A 19,598-nucleotide genomic window follows, 5' to 3' on the forward strand; every position below is an offset into this window, starting at 1 on the left:
TTAATATTATAAAAGTACACTGGGCTAGAAGTAGATTACATGCATTGCAAGCATAATCCAGTATACTGTAAAGACAGCACTGCACTGACCCTGTCTTTAGAAAGTTTATCCAACTAGCTATGGGATATCTCAGAACACAGCTAAATGTATCCTCACCTCATATAACCTGGGTGAATTGCAATGTCTAAGAAATATCGAAGAATTTAAATATGTGTGACGGTGGAACAAACCTAGCTGTCTCTTTGTATCTGGTGTATGTGGTGATAACTTAATTTCTCAGATTTGCCATCTTCCTTTAAAAATCCATCAGCCATCATCCATAATCCGCATTAAAAAAGGCATTGGACAAATATAAACACCGTGTTTCCAAATGGCAAAAAAGGAAGAAGAAATTAATATTTTTGTATAAATCCAACATTGACTGATTCTAATTACATCTCCAACTGGTGATTAAACTTTACGTTTTGGCAGGTTTCCCGTCTCTAACTCCTGGAACTCAGTTTGAGAGTCAACTAATCGGAGAAGGCTGTTGGCCTCTGAAGAGTTTGAGCCAGTTCAGGCCAGCCCGCTGTATGCTCTCTCTCTCTCTCTCTCTCTCTCTCTCTCTCTCTCTCTCTCTCTCTCTCTCTCTCTCTCTCTCTCTCTCTCTCTCCCCTTTCTTTCCTTCACTCCCTGTCTGTTTTAGAGAGAGAAAAAAATTGGGGGAATTCCTTCAAGCTACTTTACTTCAGGTTTTTTTGTGGGATTTAAACATGCACACGGAGGCTTTGGTGCAGTCCATGTTTGTTCCATTGCTTCTCATTCTTCTCGCTGCTGTCGAGGACACTTTGTTACAGTCGCTGAGGTGAGTTTATACGTAGCTTTGTTGTTTCCTTGTTTGTTTTGGAGAACATCAGAGAGCGAAGAGTGGGAGGGAGAGAGGTTTATTGCTGACAAGGGGGAAACTTTTTTTGTTACTGTTACAGTTTTAGAAGTTCCTATAGCATGCAGTGTTGTGCAGTGTCTCCAACTCTCCATGCATACCAGCCAGGTGTTATAACAAAAGTCAAATCAGAGTGTTAGATTTGATTAATTATTGTCATTGAGGAGGTTTGCAAAATACTTCAAAGTTAGTGTTCTGGTTCCATTTGTACATTATGCATTCTTGTAACTTACAAGAATTGTCAGAGTTCCAAATAAAAATGGTGTCTTTGAGTTTGTCCTATATCCATAAACATGTCACAGTCTACAAATGCACTGTTCCTTGAATAGAATGGACAGAGTACTATTTTGGCAGCGTGCCAATTTAATGCAGAGATTGTACAAATGAACCCTGCTCAGTGGAGGACGATTGTAGTTGAGTTTGTGATGCTTCATCTGTCACTACATTGGCCTTTTACAGTGGAGCCCAGACCCTGCAGGGCTGTAAGTGTTACCATATGATGCAGGATCTCCGTGTGTGTGTGTGTGTGTGTGTGTGTGTGTGTGTGTGTGTGTGTGTGTGTGTGTGTGTGTGTGTGTGTGTGTGTCGGGGGGGGGGTTAGTCAAAGCAGGTGCATATGCTGCTATGCATGTGGCTGCATTATACGTTTTCCCTTCAATCTAGTGTTTATTGGACAAAATGGTAAACCCACACATGCTGTGCCATGAATTGTGAGACAGCTTATTAACTCCCATGTGTACCCAGTGAATTCGTAAAGGTCCATGTGGTTACATTTCTACACTCTCTGAGTTACAAATTAATTTACAGTATTAACACTTTACCTACACAGTTCTGCTTTTTCAGAAGCAGTTGAAAACAGCCACTATGTTGTTTGTTTACCAGTAACTGAACATCACCCTTGTGTAGAAATGGAACACATGCTGATTTAGGGAGCAACAGGAACACTTAAGATATATAGTGTCACAGATTTGATTTTGAGTGATAATACTAGCACTCTGTATTTTGCTGTCTATACTACTCCCAAACTGGAAAGCTGGACTGTTAGGAGAGGGAGAGAATAGAAAGGAATGTCAGAAAGCGACCAAATGAAACAAATCTCACTGAGAGCCTTTGGTGTAAAAACAAAGCTCCAGAACAGCTGTTTGGCTGTGCTCAAAGAAAGGTGGAGTCATTCGTGAGCTGCTTGATTTATTGTTGCAATGATCCTTTTACCCTCCATTTTGTTGTGACATATAGGGCATAGGCCTAAACCTTTTCTTTGTCTTGATCTATACAGTAAGTCTAGTCATTCTCTGTGTGTTTAGCCTTTTTTTTGTTTTTTCTTTATATTTTTTGGGGGCTTTTTTTCCTTTATTGATAGGTTGAAAGCAGTCTGACAGGAAATGGGGAGAGAGATGGGTGGAATAAGACACGCGGCAAAGGCTGTCGGGAGTCGAAAACGCGGCACGCCGTCAGGCTGGCTCGGTGGCTGTGTTTAGCCTTTTTATGCCCATATGTTATCTTGTACGCTCTATTTTCAACATGAATGAGAATATTATCTTCTTCTTTTGCTGCATTGTATTTTGCTTTGAAGTGCTGCAATTAAACACCAATAAACTGGGTTATCCATTACAGAAGAAAAGTCTCACGCCTTGCTTAAAATAGTATGAGAATGAATAGTGTGATTGTTCATTATACATTTTTGACATTGTTATTCAGAGTTGAAAATTTTAGAAGGTTAAAGATTTACAGACCATGATGAAGTGAGCGACGATGGAGAGACAAGACAAAGCGAGGAAACTGACTAACCATCATGTGGTTATGATTATCAGTTTAATCCCTGCATTGAGGTTCACCTTCATTTGCAGTGCTGCCGAGATCAGATATAAAACATAAAAACAAATCTAGTAAGGCATAAAGATATGATAAATGATCGTCATATCTATAAACACAAACTTTACATGAGTTTGTTGGTACACTGGCTAATGGCTATCCTTTTGCCATGTATAATCCAACTCTGACAATGCAGACATTCACCTACTGTACAACAGAATCTACAGTGTAGATCATTTTTAAAAATAGATTGGCTCATTAGTCTCTTGACCATTTGTTTCATTATAATCTTCTAATCTTTATGCTTATCTTTACCTTTATATTTGAGAAAGTATGTGTATTAAATAATTTGTAATTCTTTCTTAATACTGTCATTGTTCAGCGTAAGGCACGAAATCCCCCTATATGCAGACATATGGCCATAAGATTCTGAACGGTTCAACGGTTGTTGAACCCAACAACAAACATCTGTTTGAATGCTTTAGAAATGGCATTAACGGCAACGGCCCTATCTTTCCTTACCCCTTATGCCTACATTTTTAGGCATTTTTTTTAACAGCATTTTAAAATAGCAGATCTAAAAGCTTGTGCTCGTGTCGAGGTCGATTGGCTATTTTCACTATTTTAGGGGTACAGCAACGCGCAAGATAAGTTCTGGACTCATTTTGCAGCAGATTTGTATACCTACTGCCCTGACATTTGACCTTCTGAAGGCTTCCCTTGACTGGCCCTGCATGGCTCCATAAACGTAGAAGCCCTTTCCGGCTCTGGAGCGTATGTGCTCAAGGGAGGGCAAAACTTTCCCGAGATTCCTTCCGCTTCCGCAGAAGCATGAGCGTGCCTCACAGAGCGCATGTTCGGGTATGTAAGTCCCGGGAAAGATGCGCTGTGATTGGCCAGTAATCACTTGAGTGACAGTGTGACGTAATGTGCCTTCCACACTTCCGGCGTACTTCCTCTCCCAGTGTAAATTCCTCCGCCCCTCCTTCAACACACATCGCTCCAACGAACTGCAGCGGCCAATGAGGCATCTATTTTTTTAATATCTATGCCTGGCTCACTCTGCTCTCTTCTCTCTCAGCCAGGTGGGAGGGTGTAATCTCTCCTCTGATTCATCGCTACGGCGCTGTCGGACCCCTGATGGAAAGATCTGCAGCGGGAGGGGCGAGTGTGACTGCGGGTTCTGCATCTGCCAGGCCACAGAGCCAGGGAAGTTCTACGGGCCACGCTGCGAGTGCCACGACTGGGTCTGTCCTACGCTTAATGGGAAAATCTGCAGTGGTGTGTACTATGATACTGTATGTATAATGCCGCCATGATGTTTGTGTGTGATTAAAGGAGTGTGTGTTGTATTTTCAAGGCACATTTGAGTGCTATTATTTTTAATTGGCCCACTGTATGCCAGGGAGATAATGAAAAAAAGTTAAATGCAGCAGGGCAGCTGCACTGTGTGCAGGCACATGGCTCTGCATATTGGGTGTCATCTGGCTATTAGTGAGCAGTCCTTGATGTAGAAGATTCTCAGGTAGTGCTGTCGCCTCACAGCTAGAAGGTCCTGGGTTCGATTCCCGCTGGGGACACTGTGGACACTATGGGGCCCGTGTTCTCTCCTTCGTGTCATCAGTGCCCATACCCGAGGCGGGGTTGGCGAAAGGGCCTTTCTGTGTGGAGTTTGCATGTTCTCCCCGTGTCCCCTATAGGGTATAGGTACTAGTACTCTCACAAAAAACATGCAGTAATCCTGGTCTCTAAACTACCTCCCCCTGGCCAGCCGAGGCACCTGATGAAGGGGAAAGGAACTGGTCAAAATAACGTGTTCCTTCCATGCGCTTATACGTCCGGCCGGGGAAACTCCCCCCTGTCAGGTGAAAAGAAGCAGCTTTTACTCCTCATGCATGGAGGGAAGCATGAGGTCAGTCCGCTGCCCCCCCCAGGTTGGCAGAGGAAGTGTAGTGCCCATTACATAGGATAATTGACACAAATGCGTTGCAAAAAAAATAAATCACAGTTTGGGGGCCACACTGACACACTCAATTATAGTAGCTGATTAGCCACTGCTTCAGGTGTGGCATGAAGAATTAATCTTTGAGACATATTTTCTAGCAACTTCCTGCCTTTGTTTAGGCTTTTAATGGTATTCCTAATTGATCTGATTGACCACAGACATCTGGTGGTTTTAACAAGGAACTGGTGGGAGTATTTTGGTCTCGCCAATGTTGCTCTTTATTTTCAGCTGCTAGATCAGGGGGGGGGGGGGGGGGGGGGGGGGAGTGGTGGTCATGTATTGTGTATTTTAGGGCAAATGTCACAGTACTTCAAATAATTCCAGTATTAACAGGCAGCTGGTGCTTCACCTACGTACGTCACGAAGGCAATATACCAAAAGGCACAGCTTTGAACTTGGCTGACATTTTACGAGTTGTGCGCAGGGAGATGTTCATCCTCGCCAATACATAAAGTGATTCTGAGGCCGACAACACAATTCACCCTGAAAGTCTGCATATTGAGACAATTTCTGCTATTTACAATATATTGCTCCTTCAACTACTGCTGTTATTCACTGAGCCTATGCAAAGCAGTAAACACAAAGCAGTAAACACAAAGCAGTAAACACAGAAAACACAATTGCAAGATTTTAGATTATACATTTCTCTGTCTACTTGTTCAATTCCCTCCGTATGGAAATGTGCCAGAGTTACCCTTCTTCCAATGTGAATAATTATTGGATAATGTTTATCCAATAATTTATTCAAGAAATAAGCTAAAATGTTTACAGTACATCAATTTAATCAACCACCATGCCTAAAAGTCACCATTCAAAAGGTTCTCATCTTTTGAATGCCAACTCACAGGTGCAACATTTAGTGTTTTTTGAGGGGTGCTAGCCCTATAAACAGCTATAGTGTAGATTCTGTCTGAACACAAACATTAAATGCCATTGACAAGTGTCTGAGCAAATTGGCTGTCGGTATGTCTGTTGGTATGTCTGTTGGTATATGTCTGTTGGTATGTCTGTTGGTATGTCTGTTGGTATGTCCGTGGAAACCCTTGGCCAATAAGGGACCACTGCAGTCAATAATGGATCTAAAAGGATTTAGAAAAGCAGTTGTATTAGGCATTACTTAGTACTTAGTACGACTGCTGCATAGTAATTTAATAATAAATAATATGAATTTATTGATATTTAGTTTCATATTTTTGTTTCATTGGATGAATAGAGCGCCCCTCACTTCACACGGATGTGATTTTCTTTTTTCTTTTCAATATAATTGATGACTACATCTCTCCTTCTCCTTGACAAGCTCTATTATACTGCGTTAGAATTCTGTCCTCTGGTTTAAGAACTATCTTCATAATATTGTTGACAGTGTGTTGTTGTCTTGCAGACAGTGACTATTTATTGTTGAAAAGGATGTTCCTGGTTGTTTTTCTTTAAAAAGGAAGACAGACTCCTCTGAGTTCTCTTTTCCTTATGCGCGTCATACTTTGCTATGTTCGGTGCGGTGTTCATTAATTCATGATGTGAGAGGAATGAAGCTGTTGTCTTCTTATGGGGGTATGTGTTCAGAAGCCAGCCTCCGCTTAGAGTAGACTGTCCTTTTTCCACATCATTATTTTTTATATTCGACCAATCAATGCATACATTTCACTTAATTTGTCATTGGAGTTGAGATAATCGTATAACTGGTTGATTGATTAAAACAAGCTCAATACTTAATCTAGAAATGGAATCAATCAGGATACCCCGAAAATATGTCAGATATAATGTATGCATGTTTGTACCTGCACATGTAGTATTGTGTGTGTTGTGTGTGTGTGTGTGTGTGTGTGTGTGTGTGTGTGTGTGTGTGTGTGTGTGTGTGTGTGTGTGTGCTTCCGTGCATGCATGCGTGCGTGTGTGTGTGTGAGGACATGGAGTGATTTATTTTGCACGGGCTGGTTGCTCTCAGGAGCTCATTATGGTTCATCGGTCTGGGGAAAGAAGGCCCTGCTTCAGCCTGATAATGGGGTTTCAAACACTGATCCACACACTGTAAATGGAACCAGCGAGAGAGGGATAGGTCTGCACAATCTAGCACACACACATAAACCCACTGTTGTACGCACACACACACACACGCGCAAATACCTACAAAGTAACGCAACCATACACATAATATACACACAAATACCCAACTCAATTGTACACACATGTAATGTACAATGAGTGTAATGTGTGTACATCTGTCTTCAGCTCAGCAGCACAAGCAACATGCATGGTCCTCCAGCCAATTTCTGTCCCACGTGGTTCCCTTATCTCTGCCTCTCACAAATGCCCACTGATAAGATCCTATACGGATATTTTTCTTTAGGGGTAAACTATGTGTTTTCCATCATCCACAAACATTTGCTCAGCTTGCATAGAAGCTGTCATATAGCCTGCATGCTATCATCGGTGTTAATTCAAATCCACTTGGTCAAAGTAATAAGTCGATACTAAATGCATTATTATTTTAGTCTATATGGTTATTCTTATTCAAAACAGTTGTTTCTTGTAAAAAATCTATGTTTTTGAACAGCATGTATATGTCTGTAATCCATGTAACTTGAGAACCGTTGGCCCTACAGACTTCAAATTTCCAACACCACCACAGGGAGTGCAGTGCCCAGCCATGAGTCGGTAGGATACACGGTTGTCCAGAACCACCACAAAAGGCTCTGGTCAGGCTCTGCCAGTAGACCGACTGTAATGAGCTGTGTCCCCGGCCTCACTTGTAGAATTCTCAGCCTCTGCCTCAGCCAATTGATTGCCATGGCGACCCCACACCTGCCATTTGATTACTTAACCAGTGCACTTTTCACAGTCAGTTTCTACGCTTCAGACACAGGCAGACAGATACAGAGATCTCCATATATGGGAACAAAGGGACACATACAGATGGTTAAAACAGATGCTATGACAACGGGTATTGCATAATAGGTTCCCCAACTTGCACCGTTCCCAAGTAGGCTGGTCACTCACTGGTGGCTGATGGGCGCGTCTAGTTTTTATATGAACTGGACTAGCCCAGAATATACCCCAGGGTATAAAACAGACACTTTAACCCTGCGTATGGTTTGTCCGGTGGTATACTTTATGGTGTTGCTGCAAAGCAAAGACTATTATGCAAATCCCAGTCAGCATGTACTGTACGTGGACAGGAACTTTACCCCTGTGCCACCCGGATGGATATCCCTTGAGTAATGTATGTTGTTTGTTGTTGAAGTTATTTTTCTTCGTCTTGTTTGCATAAGTTTGGAGTTGTAAGCATAACAATTATATTTCTATTGGAGATGCCTTCAATTATCTAGGTCCCCTGGCTACCCCGCCACACAATTGCTTGGGAGCAGTTTGCTTAATGAAAGTTTTAGATACTGTAATTGTCTTGCGTTCCGATAGGCTTTGTAGATGGAATACTTTTTATTCAAATAGATAGTAGTGTTGCACAGTGAACGTTGCACAAGGTCACACTGTCTCACGTCATCACATTATTGTGCCTTAACACTGCCATGCTGACCTGCCATAACATCTGTTCAGCAGCTGCAACAAAACTACCTGTCACTGCACTGAGTGGTTTGTTTTTTTGCGGTGCACTGTTTGTTAGCTTCTGTCGTCTCTCTGTGTGACCTGAAACATATGACCTCAGACTAATGCTTTAATTATTTGAGAAGAACAATGAACATGGCTTATGTGGTTTGTTTTGAGGGCAGGCATTGTTAAAACATGCAGTCCTTCTGTCGAAACAAACCGTTTTGTTCTCTTTTTGCAGACGAGGCTCAACGTGGCAGTGTTTCCATCCTCCTTGTTCTTCCTTTTTCCTTTCATTAATGTCTCTGTCTCCTGCTCTCTCTTAACCTCTCTTGCTGCGCTTTTCTCCTTTTCTATCGCTCTTTCTCTCTCTTTCACTCTGGGCTAAACAAAACCAAGTATTTCCCTTTGGTATGCCCAGACAAGTTGCCGTCTAGCCCTTTTCTGAGATGGATGATCTTTCCTATTGTCAGAAGCACCAAGTGAGGCCTATGGCACTACAGGCTAGAAACTTGTAAGCCATTACTATATTATAATATTGAGGAGCAGTACAGCTGAACTCCCTGGCAAGTAATCATGTCACGTTTTATCTTCATTTGCATTTAATGACTCTTTATTCAGGCTCCTTATCTAAAGCATTAATTGTAGAATGACTTTTATTGCGCACACAAAATGTTTGCTCAAGCAGATCAATGGCTGTTCTTTTTCTGTATCATCCACCAAGCCACTGATGTGTTTCGCAGCTGAGAGCCAACTATGTCTCCAGCCTGGAACAATCTGTAACTTTATGACTGCATGGGGCAGTACCATATCTGTGTCCTTCAGAGGAGCAGCTGAAAGAAAGAGTGCACATGCACGATAATAAATACACCCTTTCCTACCACCTGATGGATAGCTCTGCTGGAGCGCTTTTAATTCAGTGACTGTCTGGCTTTTTAAAATCAATTCTCTCTCTCTCTCTCTCTCTCTCTCTCTCTCTCTCTTGCTCAGCACCATAGCCACCGCCAGAGCCATGAGGAGATCCCACCTCGAGGGGCTGTTATGTCAGAGGCACACAGGAAGTCAGTTTGGCCTCGGTGCTGCTCCGAAATCTAAAGTCCTGATGTGCCACAATATGACAGTATTACAATAAGCTGGTGCACCGTGCAGGCCGGTGCTTCCCAAATTGACTCGTTATGTCTTACAGTAAGCAGGGCGCCAGCCTGCAAAATGTTCACTAGTGGTGCAGACTTTATAGGCCTATGTTTAATCTTTGGTTATTACTGACTTGTTCTTGCTTTGCCAAGTTGTTGATGTTCACCACATCACAGTCCCCTCTCTGGGCTGCTGATCTTGGAAACACGTATCTGTACATACAGTGATTGCATTGACATTTCAGCCAATTATGTTGTTCCTTTGCCTAGATGTTGTTTTTCTTTTAAAATAAATCTTTCAAGTGCATGTTTTGATGTGCTATAATTCAGATGTTCTGAGCTGTGTGGTGACTGAGTCACATAATGGTTCCAGTTGTGGGCTACAAAGAAAGAGTCCATTATAGAGTCCATTATACACCTTCAAGGAACTAGATTCCATGTATATTGTTGCATGTTATTGTTCTCGTATGTCTAGATACTAAGAATGGGGTGAGTCATATTCCCCAGAGTTATTAGTAAGGTCAGTCTGCAGCCTCATAAGTAGTCGCTGTAGGCACAGATGTCATTTACTTAATCTTTGTTGTGCATAACCGTGAGGATGATGGCAGGCAGGACTCTCCTTTGTTCTGGGGGCTTGTGCACACAGAGAATGAGTTATTACCTGAGACAGGTGTCTTCTAGCTGGCTCCCACAGAACATGAGCCGACGTGCTGTCGTTTTCACGCTTCGGAACCCACAGGGAGAGGCAAGCAATGAAGAAATAATTACTCACTGAAATGAGTAGGCTACCTTGTTATGTGGAGAACATGATCTCAACACATGAATGGGGAAATGTCATCTGCATAGCAAATGTCTTGTGCAAGACATACTGTAAATATAAGCACACAGACAATTTCAGGTAGATTTTATTTACTAAGTTTGCAGATGGTCTGTATTTAAGTTAGCCATGTTTTGAATTTGCCTAGAAGTTTTTTCTACTGGAAATTACTTTGAAATCTCATCATAGCTGTCAAGTTTGCCATTAGTAATGTGATGTGTTGGTGAGTTAATTGGGATCTGAATACCCATAAGCTTCACAGTACAGTACCTGCAGTATCTAACAAGAACACCCAATCATAGAGAACAATCTCATTATGAACCGTTTAAACGATGGCTTTGTGCATGCATTCAAGCCAGTAAATTAATCAAGATTCCATTTATATTATTCCGTCCCTAAACAACCCATTTCCTTGTTTACCTCCATCCAAATGCACTGTTTATCACGGAGTGTGAGCAGATTTGTAAAAGTGAAATTAGCCAGCCGTATGACTCACCCACCACCATGCACCTTCTCCACATCAACATGTTATCAGCAACGCTGCATCACCCATTATTATACTGCCATAGCTGCTGGCACTGATTTACCCTCTCTCTGACCTCCCATTGGCTATGTCTGTGGTGGTGGTAGTGACTGGATTGGCTAGGCGCAGCTGTCCGTCACATCGGCGTGGCTCAGACACCCCCAGGGCAGTGGTGAATTACTGCAGGAAGCACTGCCGTATATAAACCGTGGACAGACAGACAGCCTCCCACACACACACACACACACACACACACATAAACTTTCGCCCACTCGATAAGGAGGGACCCAATTTATATGTCAGAATGATTGTCAAGCCGAGATTAATGGACGCCGGTGGGTGGCTGCGACTTTGTAATATCCTGTTGAATTAAGTCGGGAGGGTTAAGAAATTACAAATTTAAGATTTATAGGTCTACTGTATCTTGTACATCAGTTCTGGGAGGGCCAGGTGATACCAAGGAAATGTGTGAATAATAATTTAAGATGGGTTTTTTAAGATGGTTTTTTTAATGCACATAAGCGACTGGAATAATTTGATTAATGCAGATAAGTTCTCTTGTCATTGGGTATCGCTGTGACTTTGCGCCTGAGATTCATTTGAAAGTTATTTCCATAGAATGCCATACTGTATACGTATAGCCTAGATGACGACAATGAATGAAACATGCAGGACAAACAGATAATAGATCATTTCTATTAACTAAACCTTTCTCTACCCCTGATGTGATTTGCTCTGTTGACTGGAACCCTACTCCCATAGCCTTATTTTTAGCTGTGCGAGGCACGACTGTTGAAGGTTATTCAAACGGAAAAGCCATATATTTCTGAGGTGTTCCCTAATGTGCTGACAGCTGTGATGACAGCTTCCAACACACCGACCGACCTCCGAATGCAGATGAGGATACAGTCATAATGCAGGCTGCTATAGCAACAGATCCTCATCAGTGTACCCCGGCATTTATATACTTCTATAACTAGTTATATGGGAATATATAGCGGCACTAAAAAGAGTTTGACTTGACTTAAAGACTTTATATTTCTAGAAATGTTCCACGATGGGCACAGAATATAAATATTACTATGACTGTGTGTGTGTGTGTGTGTGTGTGTGTGTGTGTGTGTGTGTGTGTGTGTGTGTGTGTGTAGGGTCCCTCACACTGATTGCAGGGGGGTAATTAGCACTTCATCAACTATGAGTGCAGGAGCTATCTGCCAGCATCCAATGTCTTTTTATGTAGCCACAAAAAAAACTTTTCTTAGACTCTGATTTTCCCCTCCCCACACACAGTGTAAGAAGTGCATGTCTTTACTCTGTGTGCGTGTGTGTGTGTGTGTGTGTGTGTGTGTGTGCGTGTGTGTGTGTGTGTGTGTGCGTGCTCCTGCAGCGTAATGTCCCTTTGGTGTTCATTTCACTGGAACGGTCAACGATGCACGGCATAATTTTACCTCAACCTGCCGCTGACTCCCGGGACGTATCGATAATGATCAGAGCGAGGGGCTCTACCCATAGCCTATTGTTAGGGACTGATGGATAGCCCTTGAAGAGGACATCACATTTACATGATGAACGAGACGGAGGCATGATGGAGTGTGACACACAAGGCCCCCTGCGGAAAAACGCGCCGGGGCCCGACATTTATAATAAGTTGTCAACTGCTTTAATTCGCACTATTCTGCCCCTGCATTTCATTTCACAATGTTCACTTTGACCATTAGGAAGGGTGAGAACTGGCCTGGGCCATGGATCAGTGGGCCAGGCGGGTTCGACTCCCGATCCCGACGGCCTTTACTGCATGCATGTCTTCACCCCCCATCTCTCTCCCCATTTCCTGTCAGCCTACTGTCTGTCCCTCCATAAAATATATAAAATAAAGGCGAAAGCCACAAAAAGAACATTAAACAAAAATAATGGTGAGAAGTGAGAACTAAGTAGCCTAGCTGACACAATCTCAATGCTGAAGAAAGCTCTGCATGTTTGAACTATCTGATACAATCATATATTCTATTTACATTATTTTCCAGGTAGAAAATTCAACAAACAATGAATTGTCTTTATGGACTAACCGTACTACATATTTCTTGGGTGCATACACAAGCGTATGAGAGAAATTGACAGGCAGAGAGAGAGAGAGAGATTCTATAGTTGTCTTGTCCATCAACCATCTGAGCAGAGGTGCAAGAGACAGTGGAATCTATTACTCTGCTTCAACTGTTACACATGCTGTTAGACATCAGAAACTGTAAGAATGTGCTAGATTATAAAACACATTCATATACTTTGTTTAAAAAAATGTAATGGAAGATGAATGAAGTAAAATGAAGGTGACCATGACGGCGTGGATCTCCGGGGCATAATAGACAGACAAAGAACCTATATGACAATTTCACAGTGTGGGTCTGAAAGAAGGCGTGTCTCTCTGTCTGGAGCTAATGTAACCATGCACTATAGACAGATCAGTGCCAATGTGTTGTGTTCGCTCACTAGAATCTGACAAATTGCTGTTCACATTATTATTACTTTTTCGGAGTGCTTAAGTGCTTAAATTGGACATGAGTAACTTTTGACGGGTCAAACTAGAGTTTTTTCATGATTCTTCACGCTCACTTTTGCATTTACATATAAAGTTGCATTTATTTCAATTATTGAGAAAAAATACCTTCTATAGGGAGGTTAGCACTTTGTTTCGACCTTGCTGTATAAAAATGTGCTTTATAACTAAAGTGGATTGGATTGGATTGGTTAGAGGCATTTGGGGATAAAAGTATGGTTCCCAAGTGAAAATGTTAGTTTTTAACCCTCTAGTTTGAATAACAAAATGGCTGCCAATGTTTTACTATTTCTTCAATATAACTGTAATGACATGACAAGAAAAACTGACAAATATCTATGTTCTGAGGGTCAGACAATGTGTTTAAGGAATATTAGATGTAATTAGTGCTAAGCGGCATACTCCTAAATATGCAAATTAGAGGCCACAATTACAGGAAACGGTTTAGTACTCTAAAGAGTATTATTTTCTTTTCTTTTCTTATCTCTTTTCTCTCAACTGCTATAGCAGAACGTCTAAGGGTATATAGCCAGACATTAAAGAGGTGCTGCTCTCACTAACTACTTGAGCACCTCACAGGAACACCAATCACTGACCCCTTGAAATAAATGCAACTTTGTATGTAAATGCAAAAGTGTGCGTGGCAGATTTTCCACTAAGGATAAATGCTTGCAATCAACCCAGAATCATGAAAAAACCCTAGTTTGACCCCTCAAAAGTTACTCATGTCCAATTCAAGCACTTAAGAATTCGGTCTTTGAGCTGTTTTTTACGAGGTTTCCCACAGGAGTTGAATTTCAACCTTTAGAAACACATTGGTGAAGAAATGTCTTGGTAGCAATTTAGTTCCCAGATTGGTGAAATACCTGATAAAATGCCCTTACTGTTATGGAATCCAGAGGCTTCCTTGAAAATGAAACATACTGTACCATGCAGGGCAATTGCAGGCATGCTTTAGAAAATGGTTGTAAAGTAAAGTAAAGTAAACTATGTCGTATTCAATGAGCTAAACATGCTATACTGCTGGTCCGTTAAATCCAATACTGTAGCTTCATGGGTGTATGATGTATCGCGTGTATTACAAGGCAGTTGGCGGCTCTAATTTACACAACTTGCAGGAGTGGATCGTAATACTGTATATCGATCTTGATACAGCATACAGTATGTAATGTAATGTATTCATTCATTCTCCTTTTAGACCGTGGCTACTGTGACTGCGGGACATGTGAATGTGATGAGGGCTGGCATGGAGAAAGCTGCCAGTTTCAGGAGGAGTGCAACTTATCCAAAAAGGAGAGCAAAGAGCTCTGCAGGAACCCACAGGGAGTGGTGTGCTCCAATGCAGGTATACCAGGACATACACAAAAGCAAAAGCACACATGCACATGCACACACAAATGTGACCAAATTTGACTGAGGGACTGCCATTGGTTTTTTTCATCATAGCTTCAAATGTACATATTGGTTGTTCAGTTTGACCCACCAGTTTTGGAGATATGGCTTATAGAGTATAATGTCTTGAAAGGTTCACTTCTGTGGTCTCTAACATTACACCTATAGCTACATGTTTAAGCATTTATTTCATATTTACATGTCGATTTCAGCTCCGACACTTATTTCAGACATGCTCTATAGTATGTGAAGAGTACTTCTCATTTTGGAGAAAAAAGAAAGAAAGCGATGGCAGGCTCTCAGTCAAATCTGGTCAAAAATGCCTATACTGTACAACACCCATTTCTACATAGTCATGTTGAATGTACACACCTCAGGGAACTTGTTTGATTAAAACCTTCACTAACTTATTTATATACGAAATACACTCGTATAGTAGGCTATACATAATCATGTGCTGACCCAGATAAACCTGCACTTGTCTAATGAGGGATAGTTACGGATCATTTAATCTCACTTATACCATCATTATATGAAATATATTTATTTTGCAAACTTTGCTAATTAGCACATTCATGCATGAAGGAGCTTCAACACATCAAGGGGAAGATTGAAGGCTTGAGTTAACATTATTGTAAGTAGCCTATACTATAAGTAGGGATCATTGAAATTCACTCTTTAATCTGACTATAGCCAGTTTAGATGAAAGTCTAATCAGATTGTGAGAGAGGTATTTCTTTTTTCTTTGGGTACACATGCGGTGTCAGTCCCCAGTTGGCATATTTATGTCTGTGGACACATGTGGTTAAGCATTGGCAGACTGAAGACACACACTGTGAGATGATGTCTGGTTTAAGGTCGTTTTCCTCGTGCTGACAACCCCATACCTGTATCTGGGCTTAACCTCACAACCGGCCCACGTACCATACCTGCAGCAAAATTGAGGATGTGATCAGTGTGTGTGTGTGTGTGTGTGTGTGTGTGTGTGTGTGTGTGTGTGTGTGTAGCATGTTTCAGTGTCTGCATGTGTGTGGCCTGTTCAATTTAGCACGGATGCTAATTTATTCACAGCAGTTGTCATCCAGCCTTCTAGCCCTAAAGCTTATCGCTAGCTCAAAAATACCGCACACGCGCACAGTCATACACACACACACACACACACACACACACACACACACACACACACACACACACACACACACACACACACACACACACACACACACACACACACACACACACACACACACACACACACACACACACACACACACACACACACACACACACACACACACACACACTCACAGCTGCTTCCAACATTCAAAAACCAGGCTTGAATTCTTGCCACACAGATTCACAGACGCAGTCTCCAATGCAAACCATCTGCAAACCAGCTGGGTTCTTGGCCCTGAAGTCAATTGCAATAATACATGCATTGCACGCACCCAGCACGTACACACACACACACACACACACACACACACACACACACACACACACACACACACACACACACACACACACACACACGCAGACAAATACAAATACAACCACGATGACACAGCCTGCAACATTTACAATTACATTTAAACACGTGTGAATAATATTGTCACTACATTAACTAAATATACTCTTTAGTTAAACAAATATGCACACTGTATACTGTATTTGGCTGAAGGCTTTCTTTTTTGTACTTGATAGGCACCTGTCATTGTGGCAGCTGCATGTGTAACGACCCGGATAGCATGGGGCTGGTGACGGGACACTTCTGTGAGTGTGATGACAGCGAGTGTCTGGATGAGGACACAGGAGAGGTGTGTGGAGGTATGCCCCATGGCTCTTGATCTCTGCCCTTCACTTTTTCTATCCCCCATGCACCCCCAAACACAAAAGAGACCCAAGACTTTAAAGTGTCCATGTTTTACACATTTTCTGTCTGGGTAGAAGAAAAAGAAGAAAAAGCCTTGTAATCACTGCTGTGACAGTGTGATATTTTAGTTAATTGAACCGTATTCATTATGAGGTCGTGCTTAAACATGGGCCTTGGGATCAATGGTACATAAGCAATTTATTATCGTCTTGTTTGTAACTATATCACTCACACATAGCCCTTGCTGTGATTTGTTTTAGTACCCGTTGATTGTCACCTATAAAGACAGTCATCCATCATCGGCTGGCATGCTAAATCAAAGGACACAGAATTGCCCCTTACGCACAATTAGAAACACGTTCTCTTAAGAAAAACTCCCAGGCCCCATATGTTCTATAAAAGGTTAATTAATTGCCATTGGAAGTTAATTGTACTTTGACCTGTCGTCTATGCTGCTCCTCACAGTTTTAGCTACTCATCCTTGTGCTCCCTCAGGTTTGCCAGCTCCAGCTTGTCAATGTTAATTAGCCATTCAGTAATTTCATTTTGAAAAACACATTATGGCCTCTCCCCATTAGGAGGAATTGTGAGGAACAAAGTCATTAGAATCTGTCCAAGTATTCAAAGTGGCCATGCTGAATGGGCCTCTATTAACTACAGCATAATTAAATCCAAGAAGGAAAAAGATTTTGAGGTCACTGGCTCCTTTTTATGTGAGCCTTGTAACTTTTGATTCTTGCTCATTTCTGAGCTAACAAACTAATCATGCGAGGTGGTGTGGGAAAACATTGAGGCAGCAATTTGCATTATTCTGCTTCTGAATTGCTGCTCTGCCTTCAGAGTAAATTTGGGGATACTGTATTCACACCTCTGCCTCAACTATCACAGCAAAGAAATTCATATGAAATTAAATTAACATTGCATTCTTTTTTGAGGGGCGCTAGCCCCTCCTATACACATACAGGTTTAATGTTTGTTTTGTAAACGCATAGACAATGAAAGGAACATTTACGTCATAATGTCTCTTTATCGTTAATGGCGTTTAATGTTTGCGTTTGCACCGTTTGTTTTAAATCACCATTACATCACCTAATCAACATGAGTTAGACTTTAATATATTAGCGCCCCTCACTTCACACGGGTGTGATTTTTTAATTGCATTTAATGACCAACTACTACTATTGCTACACACATGTTACACATGTTACAGCCCCACAATGAATGCCTAGAAGATTACAATTTTCAGGTTCCTGGGTGAATGTATGGTATGTGAAGGATTCAAATTCTTTTTCAGAATTGTTCTTTGGAAATACTCGTAGCACAATTTTACTTGAGTGATGTAGAAGCGGTTGAGGTCATTGAGGAGCACAAGGACTTGTTATAGACAATACGCTCTCCCGGGACCAATGTTCCGAAGCCATCAAGCAACAGTAATTCGTTTAGTTTCTCAAGGAATTCGACTCTTTATAAAGTGGACCGCTCCATTATGTTTCATTATTCTACAAATAGCCTACCTTTGTTGAGTATCCTGTCCTGATCTGCTAGCTTGGAAATGCCAAAGTGACATGAAAATATTCTGGGGGAAATAGTCATGCCATGCATGTACTATTATAACCTGGTCTTGAAAGATCAAAGGTGAGCAACTAACGTAGGTTCAGATGCCCGTAGGTTGTAGAATCAGTTCCACGTTCATCCCCTCAGCCATTACTTAACAATGAGGCAAATATTTCTATTATGTTATTATGATTTTTTTGACGGTCTATTGTTCATGTGATTTTTTGTAATTGTCAGCTTAACATGTAATGTTGGGTTACCGGTATGCATTTTAGAACGCTGCAAAACAAATACCATTTAAGGACATTAACATGTTAAATGTATAATATACCTACCTACCGCAGGCAAATTACTCTCTGCAATTGTTTTATTGCGCTTGCAGTAGGACATTATGTTGGATTGCAAGGGAAAGAAATATTTTATTTTACCCCTGTGTATTTTCGAGGGGCACTAGCCCCTCCTATATTCAGCTACAGTGTAGATTCTTGTCACAAAAACATTAAAGGCCATTGACAATGAATGGAGAATTTACGTAAATATAAAATCAGCTATTTTTGTCCTACACAAATGAATGGATCATGTATGACGATAAGAGCGCCCCTCACTTCACACGGGTGTGATTTTTTTTTACCCTTTATACAAATTGTTACTTGAGCGAATCACTGTATCAATAGGTATAGAAGGGTGTGTTTTGAGTGGCGACATCATGCACTGTCTGTGAATAATGTGTATTCCATTCTGCTTCCAGGCCATGGACAATGTTACTGTGGAAACTGTTACTGCGCCGCCGGTTGGCATGGAGACAAATGTGAATTCCAGTGCGACATCAGCCCATGGGAGAGCAAGCGGAGATGCACGTCTCCAGATGGCAAGATCTGCAGCAATAGAGGTCTGATTCCGGCAGACACAGGAGGGAGGGAGAACGTGTACCGGATGGGGCATGCCCATATAGTTTATATCCAATAGCCTGTGTGTATGTAATCTAAATTGTGCTCTGCAATTCAATTATGGCTATGTCCATGATATCAACGCCCACATCTGTTGCTGTCATTTTAATTGGTGAAATAGTGCCGTCTGTGTTTTCCCTTCCAAGCATATGTGGGGGCATCACAATGTGCTGCAGTGTAGGATACTAGGATGACAAGAATACATTTTAGCTATTTTTCTTAAACTATTACTGCTTCTCAGAGTGAACGGAGAAAGAAAGCGAAGCAGTGAGAGAAGACAGAGAGAAGACAAATGGAAATAAATCCCTTCATTGCGTGAATTTCACTGAAATTCTTCATAGTTGGGCAGACAGGCGGACAGAGGGGGGAAAAAAGCCATACTAACCTATAGCAGAAATCGTCCCAGGAGGTTTTAGAACAGCTCTAAAAATGAATTACTGTGGGGCAGCTGAAATCTGACTAAGTGCTACAGCATGAGCCCCATCTCCCAGCTGAATTTCTCATTTTGTGGTCAACAACCGTTAAC

The 19,598-nt window shown here is 41.6% G+C and overlaps 1 protein-coding gene across 1 annotated transcript in view; it reads left to right on the forward strand.

Moving 5' to 3' along the window:
• Positions 1-652: 652 nt before the first annotated feature.
• Positions 653-19,598, forward strand: part of itgbl1 (integrin, beta-like 1) — a 46,019-nt gene continuing 27,073 nt past the window's right edge. The window contains exons 1-5 of the mRNA XM_080786395.1: positions 653-844; positions 3,816-4,015; positions 14,505-14,651; positions 16,403-16,525; positions 18,874-19,014. Coding sequence (XP_080642521.1) covers positions 753-844; positions 3,816-4,015; positions 14,505-14,651; positions 16,403-16,525; positions 18,874-19,014 — 703 coding nt within the window. The 5' untranslated portion in view covers positions 653-752. The remainder of the gene's footprint in view (positions 845-3,815; positions 4,016-14,504; positions 14,652-16,402; positions 16,526-18,873; positions 19,015-19,598) is intronic.

This window comes from Protomyctophum bolini (assembly GCF_963924005.1).
Source record: "Protomyctophum bolini genome assembly, chromosome: 16".
Taxonomy (NCBI): Eukaryota; Metazoa; Chordata; class Actinopteri; order Myctophiformes; family Myctophidae; genus Protomyctophum; species Protomyctophum bolini.